This window comes from Hyla sarda, chromosome 2, assembly GCF_029499605.1.
Source record: "Hyla sarda isolate aHylSar1 chromosome 2, aHylSar1.hap1, whole genome shotgun sequence".
NCBI lineage: Eukaryota > Metazoa > Chordata > Amphibia > Anura > Hylidae > Hyla > Hyla sarda.
Genome location: NC_079190.1, coordinates 430,179,919 through 430,193,845, shown reverse-complemented (window position 1 = coordinate 430,193,845; position 13,927 = coordinate 430,179,919). Strand labels below are relative to the sequence as shown.

Here is a 13,927-nt window from a genome sequence, read left to right as displayed (position 1 = left end):
GAACATGCAAATTCTGCAAATTTTTGGTCCTGTGAACATAGCCTCAGAGTCAGTTATGTGCTTTTTGGAAGCTCCAGACAAGCTTTCATGTTTGTTTTACTGAGGAGAAGCTTCTTTCTGGGTACTCTGCCTTAAAGTCCAGATTGTTTAGTGCTGCAGTGAGTCTACTTTCTATAGTCGAATATTGAATTCTTGGTCACCTCTTTTTTAAAGCCCCTTCTTCCCAAAATACTAAGTATGGTGGTGGTGGAAAGCTCTAGCAAGAGTACTGGTAGCTCCAAACTTCTTCCATTTAAGAAGTATTATGGAGGCAACTGTGCTCAAGAACTTTTAGTGCAGCAGAAATGTTGTGTACCCTCTTTGGATTTGTGCCTCCACACAATCTTGTTATTAAGCTCTACAGGCAGTTTTTTCCACCTGATGACTTAATTTCTCTCTCTGATATGCATTGTAAGCTGTGAGATCTTCTAGAGACAGGTGTATAATCACCTGAATACACCACAGATGACTCAAATCAAGGTGCAGAAACATCTCAAAGATGATCAAGAGAAATGGGAGACCCCAGATCTAAATTTCAAGTGTCATACAAAGGGTCTGAAAACTTCTAATTTTAGTATTTTGTATAGAAAAAGGGTCTGAAGACATTCTGAACACACTGTATCCATTACACGCATTGTGGTTGTGTTTGGAACAGTAAAGTATAGACAAAATAAGTGAAATAGTTTCTCACTTTTAATCTATGTCTATAGGGAAACCAATGTGCTTTAAAAGGGGTACTCTGACACTAGACATTTTATCCCCTATCCAAAGGATAGGTGATAAGTAGGTTTTTTATGCTTACCATAAAATCTCTCTCAGAGGATCCATTGGAGGACACAGAGACTGTGGGTATATCTTGCTGACACTAGGCAAAAAGAAAGTTGGCCCTTCCTGGCAGGATATACCCTGCCTCCTGACTGAGCTAATAAGTTTAATCCCAAAGCAGTAGGAAAGGACCGGCAGAGAAGCAAAAGCAGTAATAGTCCGAGGGAAACCAGACAAAAATTTACCGAACAAAACCCCCAGACAGACAACCAAACTAAAATACACTAGAACAAATGGGTGGGTGCTGTGTCCCCCAATGGATCCTCCGAGAGAGATTTTACGGCAAGCATTAAAAAATGCGGGCGCCTTACAGACCCGCAAGGCCAAAGCCCTGCTGCGGAGAGCCCAGTAGGCCCTGATGGAACGAGTTAAATGAGCTGAGACCCTGAAGGGCAGTGTCTTCCCTTTGCAGCAGTAAGCTTCCAAGATGGCGGAATTAATCCACTGCAAAATGGTCACCATGGAAGCGGGAAGTCCCTTACAACGACCCTCCAGAAGTACAAAGAAATCGTCACACTGGCGGAAAGAGGAAGTGACCGAAAAGGTAGATCTGGACAGCCCAAACCACATCAAAAAGGTCTGAAAAAGGATGAAGAGAGCCGACACCTGACCCATAAAGAGAACTGAGGGCCAAGTGTGGCTACAGACCAGACTATAGAAATGACAGAAGTTGTGGAAGGGAGAAAATGCCCGGAGAGATGGATTGAGACTCACACCATCGGAAGAAGGGCCTCCAAGTACAGAGATAAATCTTTGCCGAGGAAGGTTTGCGAGCCTTGATCATTGTGCGGATCACCGGGGGAGAGAACCCCCTGGCCCCCAGAACCACAGTTTCAACCACCACGCAGTCAAATGCAGCGACAGTAAATTGGGGTGGCAAAGGGGACCTTGAGTGAGCAGGTCAGGCCGAACTGGGAGACAAAGTGGTAAGTCGGCTACGAGGCGAGCAGCATCGGCGTACCACGCGTGCCTGGGCCAGTCCGGAGCCACGAGAATGGCGGAGACGCCCTTTGCCTTGAGCATCCTCAGGACCCTGGGAAGGAGAGGAAGAGGAGGTAAATGAAATGGGCATCCACGGCCAGAGGATCGTGGGAATTTGCGACGAAGCAAGGAATTTTCCGGTTGAGGAGAGATGTGAAGAGGTCCATGTCCAGAGTCCCACAGAGGTTGCAGATTTCCGCAAAACACCTCTGGATGAAGACACCACTCGGCGGGGTCGGCAGAGGAGCGACTGAGGAAGTCTGCCTCCCAATTGTCCACCCCCAGGATGTGAATCGCTGAGATGGAGGGGACTCAGTTCTGTCCAGAGCAGAATCCTGGAGACCTCAGCCATCGCCCTGACGATTGACATACACCACCGCCATGGCATTGTGGGACTGGACCAGAACAGGAAGGTCCTGGAGAAGTCACTCGCAATGAAGGAGGCAAAGAAAAATTGCTGAGCTCCAGAATGTTGACGGGGAGATCTTCCACAGAGGAACAACGGCCCTGGAAACCCCCCCACCCCAACCGTTTAGACAGGCATCCATTGTAATGACCTGCCAATGAAGAGGCAGGAAGGACCGTCCCCGCTGAAGGAGAGACTGGCGGATCCTTGGAGGAAGAATCCTGCAATCGAGGGAAAGCAGGGCCTTGTCCCACCTGGACAGAAGGGTCAGCTGAAGAGGGCGACAATGAAACAGGGCGAAGGGAACGGCTTCCATGGCCGCCACCATCCGACCCAGGACTTCCATGCAGAAGCGAATGGAAACTGGAACAGGATGACTGAGAAGACAAACTCCTGCTGACAGAGCGAGGCACTTGTCCAGCGGGAGACGAATGCGAGCAGTCACCGTGTCAAACTGGATTCCCAAGATGATTAGGTACTGGGTGGTGACCAGGTTAGATTTTTCCTGGTTGATCACCCAGCCGAACCAGCACAAGGTCTGTAGAGTTAGAAGAAGACTGATTCTGGTCCCTGGTTGGAGCCTTGACCAGGAGGTCATCCAGGTAACAGATCACGCACACACCCCGGGCTCAAAGGATGGCAATCACCGCCGCCAGGACATTGGCGAAAACCCTAGGGGCCGTGGCCATCCCGAAAGGAAGGGCCACAAACTGAAAGTGGCCTTCCGGGACTGCAAAGCAGAGATACCGCTGATGAGCCGGAAAAATTGGGATGTGAAGATACGCGTCCCGGATGTCCACTGAAGAAAGAAACTCTCCTTGATCGATGGACACCACCACCGAACGGAGACACTCCATGCGGAAATTACGTAGGAGTAGGTGTCTGTTGAGAAGCTTCAGATCCATGATAGGGTGGACGGATCCCCTTTTCTTGGAGGACACCAAAAAGATTTGCGTAGAACCCCCAAAAGTGCTCCTCGGGAGGAACCGGAACCACTACTCCCTGAGCGAGAAGGGACAGAAGGGGTGGTCAGGAAGGCCACCACCAAGGATGGAGAACAAGGAGGGAGAAGAAAAAAAGCGATCCCTAGGGGAAAGAAGCAAACTCTATCCGATAGTCTGAAACGTCTCGGACCCAAGATTCCTGCATCTGATCTACCCTATTGTCCTGGAACAGGGACAAACGACCACCCACCCGAGATTTCAAGGTAGGGGGTGTTCCTTCAGGCGGAAGGAGGCTTGCAGGTGCCTGACTTGGCTGCAAAGCGGCCAGAACGGTTATCTGACTTCCAGGAAGGATGGGCCTTGAAGGAAGGAGCCTTCCGATCCTGGGAGATAATCTCATCCAGGCGTTTTCCAAAGAGCCAGGTCCCGGAGAAGGGAAGTTCTGTAATCAAATTCTTAGAAACGGCATCACACAGAGTTTTTTCTCCAAAGTTTCTTTTTTTTCTTCTGTACACCAGACATGCAGAGATGCAAGTACGCACACTAGGTGGTAAGGAGGTACAAAAGATAACCATACAATATACAGCAGATATTGAGCACAGGTCTTGTACTGCCAATTGTGCAGCTGTGTTGCTCTATGCCCAATGCCAGATCAGGAAGGAGTGTAACTAACGCTTGAAGGACACTGTATTCAAATGTGGAGCTTTAATGTCACATCCAGTTTTTACTATACTTTATCTGCATTTTGACATTGTACACAAGCCCCATTGACCTGGGTAGATGCTACAGCCGTCACAACATAACTGCTCCCTAATGATTATCCCTTTGCCAGAAAACTGTTTTTACATGGCGCAGTGGCACGGCAGGGGTATGAAGCGAGCTCAGGAGCTGAGCTCACATCATACCTGCTTGGACCTGTGGCTAATGCCAGTTATCGCCGATCAGGCGTTAACCATTTAGATGCCACAAACAAAGTTGATCACTGCGTCTAAAAGTGCCAAAATCTATTCCCGGTAGTTCAGCAGAGCTGATCGGGAACATCACGGAGTTGTGTCCTGATCAGCTGTAAGGATGGAGGGAAGTCTCTTACCTCCTTCCCTGCCATCCGATCAAAGCGATCAAATGTCCCATCAAAACAAAAATGGTATCACTATAAACTTAAGACCATGGCGCAAAAAATTAGCCCTCATACACCCCCATATACCCAAAAATAAAAGTTTTAGGGGTCAGAATAGGACAATTTTAACAGACATAGAAACATAGAAGGTCGGCAAATCGGAACCATTTGGCTCATCTAGTCTGCCCAATATTATGAATCCTAGCAATAGTCCCTGGCCCTTTCTTATATGAAGGATAGCCTTATCCCTATCCCATGCATGTTTAAACTCCTTCACTGTATTTGCAGCTACCACTTCTGCAGGAAGGCTATTCCATGCATCCACTACTCTCAGTAAAGTAAAACTTCTTCATATTACTTTTAAATCTTTGCCCCTCTAATGTAAAACTATGTCCTCTTGTTTTTCTTTAAAATACATACAAATTTTATACCAAAATTTATAATTATTTTTTTTAAGTAGTAAAATAAAGCAAGACTTATATAAATTGGATATCATTCAAATCATATAAACCTACTGAATAGATATAACATGTCATTTGTACTGAAAAGTGCACTGCGTAGAAACGGAAGCCCCCAAAATTGGCAGCATTTCTTTTTTTCCCCCTCTTCTCTCAATTTGATCCCCCAATTTTTTCCCCATTTTGCTGTAGATTTTGTGGTAAAATGAGTGATGTCATAAAGTACAATTGGTGGCACAAAAAACAAGCCTTATATGGGTCTGCAAGTGGAAAAAAAAATGTAATAAAGCTTTATGGCTTTTAGAAGACAGAGAAATTTTTTTTTGTGTGCAAATAAGCCCTGCTCTGTAACACTTTCCTCTCTGGTTTTATGCTGTACACAGGCACACACAATGATTACTGGAGATTGCCTCTACTCTACCACCGAATACAATATGGTGAGTGTATAACTTCCATCTTCCTAAATTAGTGCAAAGGTTTAATGCTAAATATACAGTGTTTTTTTTTATGCATACATTTTCGGTTCCTATGTCATTCATGTGCATCATCCTTTGCCCACACATCCTTTGACTGTCCAGGCATGCTTGAAGTCGTAGTTTTGCAACAGCTGGAGGCACGTGTTTGGCAAAACTCTGTTACAGCAGTGTTGCTGCAGGCTGTGTTCCTCCTTCAGCCTTGTCAATCAACCATCTCGTGTCCATGACCCTTGGAAACCCTCATGCTGCTGTGGGACTCATCAGTGTCCCAGGAGGTATGGGGGCCCCTAGTAGTGGGATTTTCAAAGGCAGTTTTCTTTAATAAAATGTGAATTTTTTTTTTTTAAGAAGTATATTGAAAAACTTTTTTTTTTGCCAAGATGTACAACATAAACAGTGCCCATTTAAGGAGATAAATGCTGGGGACACAAACATAACATTACTGTCATTTCTATACCAAGATCAGAAAAACTATTGCTAAAACCTTGCTTTAATACAAGGGAACTGTAATCTCCTAATGTTCTATTAACCGGAATGATCTACTAGAACAGAAGATGACCATGCCAGAAAAACAGATGCAAGGAGGTGGATTTCTTTCCCTTTTCATATTACTCCCTCCTACTTGTAGAACTAGTGATTGATATGAAGACTTGTTGATTATGTAAGCTATTGTTGCAACCCAATAACTCCAACCAATCTGATCCTTGTTTTCCAAGCAGGATGCCTATAGCTGTTGCAAAACTACAACTCCCAGAATGCCTGGAGAGCCTTAGGCTGTGCTGGTATGGGTAATTTTGCCACAGCTGGGGGCACACTTGTTAGAAAACTTTGACTTACGTGCCATGACTAATACATACTGCATTATCGAAGTGCTTTGACAGAAGCAGCAGAATCCCCATTTCCCAGCGTTTAAAGGCCTATTAAGCCCAGCTGTAATTATAACTATTGAAATACTAAAGCCAACATGTGATTTATAGTGTGTAACATGCAGCATAAAAAACAAAACATAACAAAAAAAACCCTCCTAATAGCAATTTTCTTTGTCCTTCCAAAAATAGCCGGTAATTACTCACCGGTAATGTTGTTTCCCCGAACCATGACAGCACCACCTGAGAGATGGACTCTGCCCATAGGGACAGGAAACCTGAGCATAAATAGAAGTGCCCACCTCTCCAGCCTCAGTAAATTTCTGAGACCAGAAGAGCCTTCCTAAAATTAGTATATACATATATAAAAACACAACTAGAAAAAAGTGACTACCAACCCAAAGTGTAGGAAAAAAAAAAAACACCATAAACATAGGGTGGTAATGCCACGGTGCTGTCATGGCTTGGGGAAACAAAATTACCGGTGAGTAATTACCGGCTTTCCTCTTCACCATGACAGCACCACCTGAGAGAATATCAGAGATACAACCTAGGGTGGGACAACAGACTAAGACTTTACATCCAAAGGCAAGAGAAGAGGAACTATCCACATTCACCCTGTAGTGACTAAAGAAAGTATGGTGAGAAGACCACGTGGCAGCTCTACAGATCTGATCTATAGAAGCACCCTGCCTCTCAGCCCAAGATGAGGCTACAGACCTAGTAGAGTGGGCTTCAAGTCCAACCGGAGGATCTAATCCTAAAGCTGAATAAACTAGAGAGATGGATTGTGTGATCCATCTAGCTATGGTATTTCTAGTAGCTTTGCTACCTTTATTTTTTTCCTGCGAATTGAACAAACAAAGCTGACGATTTCCTAAAATCTTTAGTTCTGTCTAGATATTGGAGGCCACACCGTCTAACATCTAGGGAATAGAAAGCTCTCTATCATTAGATGGTTTATCATAAAAAAAAAAAAGGGCAGTACTATGTTTTGACATTGACAAAACTTGACAAACTTTTACATTGCTTTGATATAATAGATGTTGAGCCTGTAATGGGCTGTGATAGACAGCTGACAGTTCTTTTGCATTTGAAGACAGGGACTGTTCTGGAAATTCCCAGGGATCTTGAAGATTTCGATTTTCTATGCGAGGCTCCCTGGGCTGGCATCTGTGGTCAGGATCTTTGGATCTTTTGTTAACCAGTCCAGACCTTTAGAAATATTTGCTTCTATTAGCCACCATTGAAGTGAATCTAGAGCCTCTTGTGATTAATGTTTCTGTCTAAATAGTTTACAGTGCCGTCCCAACAGGCTAGGAGATTCAACTGTAGCGGCCTTGAATGGAAATGTGCCCAGGGTACCTACTGCCTGTATGGCGGCGGTAAAGAGGCCTAGAAGGGACATTCCCTTCCTTAGGGAGATGGAGTGAAGACATAGAACTTTTATTGATGTTTGAATTTTTACAAATTTTTTTTCCCTGGCGAAAATGTTTTTTTGTAGCTCTGAATCTAGGATGACTCCTAAAAAGGGCTTTTATTTTGCCGGGACCAGAGAGGACTTTGACCTGAATTTTTAGGGTATGATCTAGAAAATGTTTTACTTTCTCTTCCGTCTGACCGACTAAGAGGAAGTCGTCGAGATAAGGAACGACTGTACCCCTTCCTTCTCTTATGTGGGCTGCCATCTCGGATATCATTTTCAAAAATACTCTGGGAGCAACTGCTATGCCAAAAGGTAGGGCCTGAAATTGAATATACACTAACTTAGAATTTAAGTTAATGGCTATTCTTTGATCTTTCTGAAATTTTAGGTTTATGGGTACATGTAGGTAAGCATCTTTTAGGTCTAAGGAGACCATAAAACAATCTTTTGTGAGGAGATTTACAGTGGATTTTACGGTCTCCATTTTGAATTTTTCATAAACAAGAAAGCGGATTAGAGGTTTTAAGTTTATGATAGTATGGAATGAATTGTCTGTTATTTTTACAAAAAATAAGGTAGAGTAAAAACCCTGACCATTTTTTGGTGGTACTGCAACCAACCCATTTTTCTCCATAAAGGGATGTTACCTCTTTTGCAAGGCAAGAAAACCTAAAAGGACTGGAGGGAGACTGAGAAATTCTAGAGAAAGACCATTTTTTATAGTGTTTAGGACCCAAAAGCTGTTTTAGAAAGTTCTTTTCAGAGTGGGAACAGATTTCAGTCTGCCGCCGACTCGAACCAAACAGTCACTGCTGACCTGGTGGTCTCTTAGCTGTAGGACAGCTGATTAAATGGGTATCCTTTAGATTTCTTGGGAAATCGCCATCTAGAGGACGCCCCAGATTTGTGGGTCTGATTTTTTAATGGAGAAATAGGGTCTATTAAGTCTGAAGCGAGGGGGAGTAGGGAAGTTTTTCTTCCTGTCACCGGCCTTCTCTAAGATTTTTTATAGTGGGGGACCGAACAGAAGATTACCCTTACAAGGCAGGGCACATAGCTTATCTTTGGCACTAACCTCCCCTGACCAATTTTTTAACCAGAGGGCCCTACGACCAGAGTTGCACATTGCCGCAGATCTGGCAGACAGTCTTAAAGCATCAGAAGAGGAGTCTTCCAAAAATGCTGCAATTTTTTTAATTAAATGGGATAGAGGACAACAATTGCTCATGATGGACATTATTTTGAATGTCCATAGACCACTGGTCAATCCAGATTAACATAGATCTAGCTACCCAGGAGGCTGCAACATTCGGCCGTAGCAGCTTCCCATGCACGCTTCAAAAAAATAATCAGATTTTTTTTGTCCATAGGATCCTTTAGAAGCCCAAGATCCTCCATTGGAAGTGTTCCTTTCCTAGATAGTTTAGATACAGAGGCATCAATTTTCGGAACCTTCTCCCAGGAAATTAGATCTGTGTCATCAAACTGGTATTTTCTCTTGAATGCCCTTGGTAAAAAAAAGACTTATCTGGATTGCCACATTCTTTAATTAGAAAAGTAATGCTTTTATGTACTGGAAACACCCTTTGCTTTTTTGGCTCCAAACCCTCAAACTTGATATCCTGTACGGATTTCACCTGTTTGGGGTCCTCAATATTCATGGTAGGTCTTATGCTTTTGATAAGGCCATCAGTGTCTTCTGCTAGAAAAAGGTCTCCCAGATTTAGAATCTTCTGCAGATGAGGACTCTTCATCTGAATCCACAGAGCCCAGGATAATTCCCTCTTCTAATGAGCCTGCACCGGGCGAAGCATCACCCACAGGAGCGTCAGGAGTAGCCACAGAAGCAGGTGCAGAGGTATTCATAGAATTTAAAGAATTCTGAATCTCTATTCTTATCGCTTGCATTGAGGATAGCAGAGAAGGCACCTCAGTAGAAAAAACTTTAACTACACAGGAAGAACAAGTCTGTATCATATCCCTGAGGCAGCTTGGTTTTACATGAATGACATTCTGCATGCTTGGATTTTTTTTGTAGATTTTTGTTAGTAACATCACCCTACAAAAACAGAAAAACCAGACGAAGCATATGAACCACAAAAAGGAAGGAATAGGTACCGTATATGCCGGCGTATAAGACGACCCCCAATTTTTACAGTTAAAATATAGCGTTTGGGATATACTCACCATATAAGACTACCCCTCCTACCGCGATGTACGGTACCTTGTAGTTCCTCCCACATTAGGTAGGCATCATGTTCCCCCCCCACATTAGGTAGGCAGTATAGTTCCCCCCACATTAAGTCGGCAGCTCCCACCACATTAGGTCGGCAGCTCCCCCCACATTAGGTCGGCAGCTCCCCCCACATTAGGTCGGCAGCTCCCCCCACATTAGGTCGGCAGCTCCCCCCACATTAGGTCGGCAGCTCCCCCCACATTAGGTCGGCAGCTCCCCCCACATTAGGTCGGCAGCTCCCCCCACATTAGGTCGGCAGCTCCCCCCACATTAGGTCGGCAGCTCCCCCCAACAGACATACAGCTTCCAGCCATATAGAGTGTATGGCTGGAGGCTGTATGTCTGTACTGGTCTGCTCCCACAGTGTTCCGATCCGGTGACCGGATCACTTAAGATAGCACGGCCGGTCACTCACCAGGCCCCGGTCAGCACGTGCCCACCTGGTCCTGCGCTCCTCTGCCTCTATGGTTCTAGGCACGTGATGTCACTGACGTCCCATGCGTACAACCATAGAGACGGAGGATCGGACCGCAGGAGGATCGCAGGAGGACGCCGGGGAATGGTAAGTGACCGGCTGACATCCTTATGTCCTGAAAACATTTTTCGGGACACAGTGAATACCTATGATTATCTGCCCGGGCCGGCTCCCGTGTGTGGCTGCAGGCGGGGGCCGGCCAGAGCAAGTAAAAACTAATACTGTGTACTAGGGATCGACCGATATAGTTTTTTTAGGGCCGATACCGATTCCGGTATAAGTTATCGGCTATTTATCCCCCCTCGACACCGCTGCAGAACATTGATTTAAAGCGGGCGCTTTAAATCAATGCACTGCAGTGGCTTTTGCGGTGCCATAGGCCGCCGCCACCACCCGCTTCTCTCCCCCTACCTGTCAGGGTGGTCCGGGCCATCCATCCTTCCTTCCTGTAGTGTCCGGCGGCATTCCGGGTGGAGGGTGAACCGGTCCGGGCTATCCTTCTCCGGGGGTCATCTTCTCCACTCCGGGCAGGCTCCGGCCTAGTACGCTGCATAGGCGCCGCTGCGCAGTGACGCCCGTGCGCAGCGACGCACCTGACGTCACGGCGTCTATGCAGCGTACTAGGCCGGAGCCTGCCCGGAGTGGAGAAGATGACCCCCGGAGAAGGACAGCCCGGACCGGTTCACCCTCCACCCGGAATGCCGCCGGACACTACAGGAAGGAAGGATGGATGGCCCGGACCACCCCCATTACGGGTAAGTTTAATTTTTTTTTTATTGACTCGGAGGACGGGGGAGGGGCCCGACCGGTATAGCGGTATGGGCAAAAATCCATACCGGTATATCGCCCAGCACTACGGTGGGGGGTGCGACGCGGTGCGGTGGGTCGGTCGCGGGTGAGGTGGGTCGGGGGCGGGGTTGGGGGTGCGGTGGGGGCGGGGCATTATCGGCTTATCGGCAAGGTAATTGCCGATCCCGATAATGCCCAAAATCGTGATTATCGCCCGATAATATCGGCCATACTGATAAATCGGTCGATCCCTACTGTATACTAAAAACCAGGGGGCCTCCAGCTGTTGTAAAACTACAACTCCCAGCATGCCCGGACAGCCTTTGCCGTGCTGGGAGTTGTAGTTTCACAACAGCTGGAGGCACCATGGTTTTTAATACACAGTATTAGTTTTTACTTGCTCTGGCCGGCCCCCGCCTGCAGCCACACACGGGAGTCGGCCTGGGCAGATAATCAGAAGTTTTCCTATCCCGGACCTCAATACCCGGCGTATAAGACCAGAAAAAACGATCCCAGGGAATAGAGAATTCTATTCGATAGCCCTGGAACACGACCTCTCCAACCCAAACATCCTGAACTTGTGCCAGCCAAACGTCCCGAAAGAGGAACAGGCGACCACCCACGCGAGGAGAAGACTCAGATGGGGGCGCCCCCTCAGGCAGTGGGAGGCTTGTGAGCCTCTGATTCATGAAAAAAAAAGGCATTAGTAAGTCTTGACAGTCAGACAGACAAAGAGTGATCTCACCCAGGATCCTGTGTCTGGAGAGAAGCAGGTCCTGACGGTACAGCTGGAGCAGACAGCAGCAGAATGACCGACAGAGATGCTGAGATGAGCAGCAGGTCAGGACTGTGGATACAGCCAGGTCCACGTTGGGTCAGCCAGGTCCACGCTGGGTCAGGAGGAGGGAAGGAGGGGCCAGTTGACCCCTGCAGCGCACACAACTCCAGGAGTTGGCAGAGCTCTGACCCCCAGAGCACGCGCTGTAGTCCCATAGGATGAAGAAGAGGGGGCGGAAGAGAAACACAGCAGACCCGAGCCGCAGAGCACAGTGTGCTCTCTGCCCGCAGCCTGGACCGAAGAAACAAGAAAACTAAAGTTCGTGACCCCCCATCGTGCATGACACCAGAGCCGTGCGACAGATTAAAAAAGTGAGTCGCACGGCAGAGGCTAGCTGGCGGGGGTGCTACTGGCACCCTCAGGCAGAGGAGTTAACCCCTAATGGCACGGAAATGACCCTCACGGATCCCCCGCAGTTCGAGGAAGGACCCCCCTCCAAGGAATTAGTGAGCCCAGAGGGGAGAGTGGAGGAGTGCGGGAGGGAAGAAAAGGGAAACATACTCACCCATGAAGACTTCGACCAGCTAAGGGCGATCTGTCTTAAGCCAGACCTGGCTGGCAAACGGAAAATGGGGACCCGGACCCAGAGTACACCAGCAGGTGCTGGTTGGTGTGCATGGAGGGGTTAACGGCCCATTCAGCAATGCACCGTGCCCCTAGCTCGTGGGTGGGGGATTAGGCAGCGCCATGCTCCTGTCAACCCACGCTAGAAAAACAAAAAAGGAGAGAAAATCTAAACCGACAGATTGGGGAAAAAAAACAAAAAAAGAAATAAGACCAGGTCTGGAGAACTCCAGGAGCCTCCTGCTGACACTAAGCTAAAACTGAGTTGCTCAGAGCCAGGAGACTGGTATATCCTGCCAGGAGGAGTCGACTTTCCTTTGTTTTTTGCCTAATGTCAGCCTCCTAGCAGCAAGCAGCATATACCCATGGTCCTGTGTCCCCCAATGAAGCGCTCGAGAAATTATCCTTTGATACATCATGTACCAAAATACATTCATGAGGACTAAAGCCAAAACACTTCTTGTATGAAAGTTCAATAGGAGATGTAGGCCCCATTGGTATTGCTCAGATATTACTATTGCTGAACCTCACAATAGTCTAAACTCTTGGATTTGAATTACATAGTTTAAACATTTTTCAAATGAGTTGAAAAAGAATACAAATATGGTTGTTTCAACAATCTGACTTACCTGTGGGAGGAGCTGCTACACAAAGCCTGGATGCACCAGGGGCTGCAGAGGCAAGATCACCCCCAGCTGCCTGTGGAGGTGTAAGTGCCCGGGTGCCGGAAAGTGGGGACCCAACAGGTCTGGAATCATGTTGACTGAGTGGAGGAGCAGGCTGCGTTTGGGTATGTTTCCATGACAAAGTGCTAGTAAGCTCAGGACTGGTGCAAGAGTTTGGGGGTGTAGGAGCAGGACCTGGAAGCCTCTGAGTGCAGTGTGCAGGTCCTGTCGTGCCTTCTGTCTTCACTACATGATTTGGGAGAACTGTTGTGGGAGGAGTGCCCGACCGAGGCCTTGTTTGTCTGTGAGAAAGAACAGAAATGCCAGGACTAGTTCCAGACAGTCTTTGATGGTCATGTAACTGTTCCGTGGGGCTAGGACTAATATTATAAGTGTGAGGCCCATTTGATTTGGACTCCGATACAGCAGGTCCATTGGAAGTACCACTGCTGGCTGTGAGATGGGGTTTAACCACGTAAGTAACATCTTCTTCCAATGTTGTAGACTGGCTGCTTGGACATAGTCCTAAAGATGGAGAAAACTGAGGCTTGCCGTCAGCGTGCTGGTGAGAGTTGGATACTGAACCATCGGGCGATATGACTGGTTTCACATCCAACGAGTCAACGTCTTCTGATCCCCAGGCTGGCATCTGCTTAGCAGATAAGTATTTCAATATGCTGCACTGAAGTGCAACCACACTACGGAGCCACTAAAGATTCAAAACAAAACCCAAAAAGCTTGGATTAAAACTAAGAATACATCTCACATCGGATATCTAGTGGGTACATTACTACATGTATAATGGAAGAAGATGGCATTTGT

General features: G+C 46.9%; 1 protein-coding gene across 5 annotated transcripts in view; it reads right to left on the bottom strand.

Moving 5' to 3' along the window:
• PHF12 (PHD finger protein 12) overlaps positions 1-13,927 on the bottom strand; it is a 145,117-nt gene that overhangs the window by 17,596 nt on the left and 113,594 nt on the right. For all 5 annotated transcript variants that reach the window (XM_056559058.1, XM_056559059.1, XM_056559056.1 and 2 more), the window contains one exon: positions 13,070-13,814. In XM_056559058.1, the coding sequence (XP_056415033.1) occupies positions 13,070-13,814 (745 nt within the window). The remainder of the gene's footprint in view (positions 1-13,069; positions 13,815-13,927) is intronic.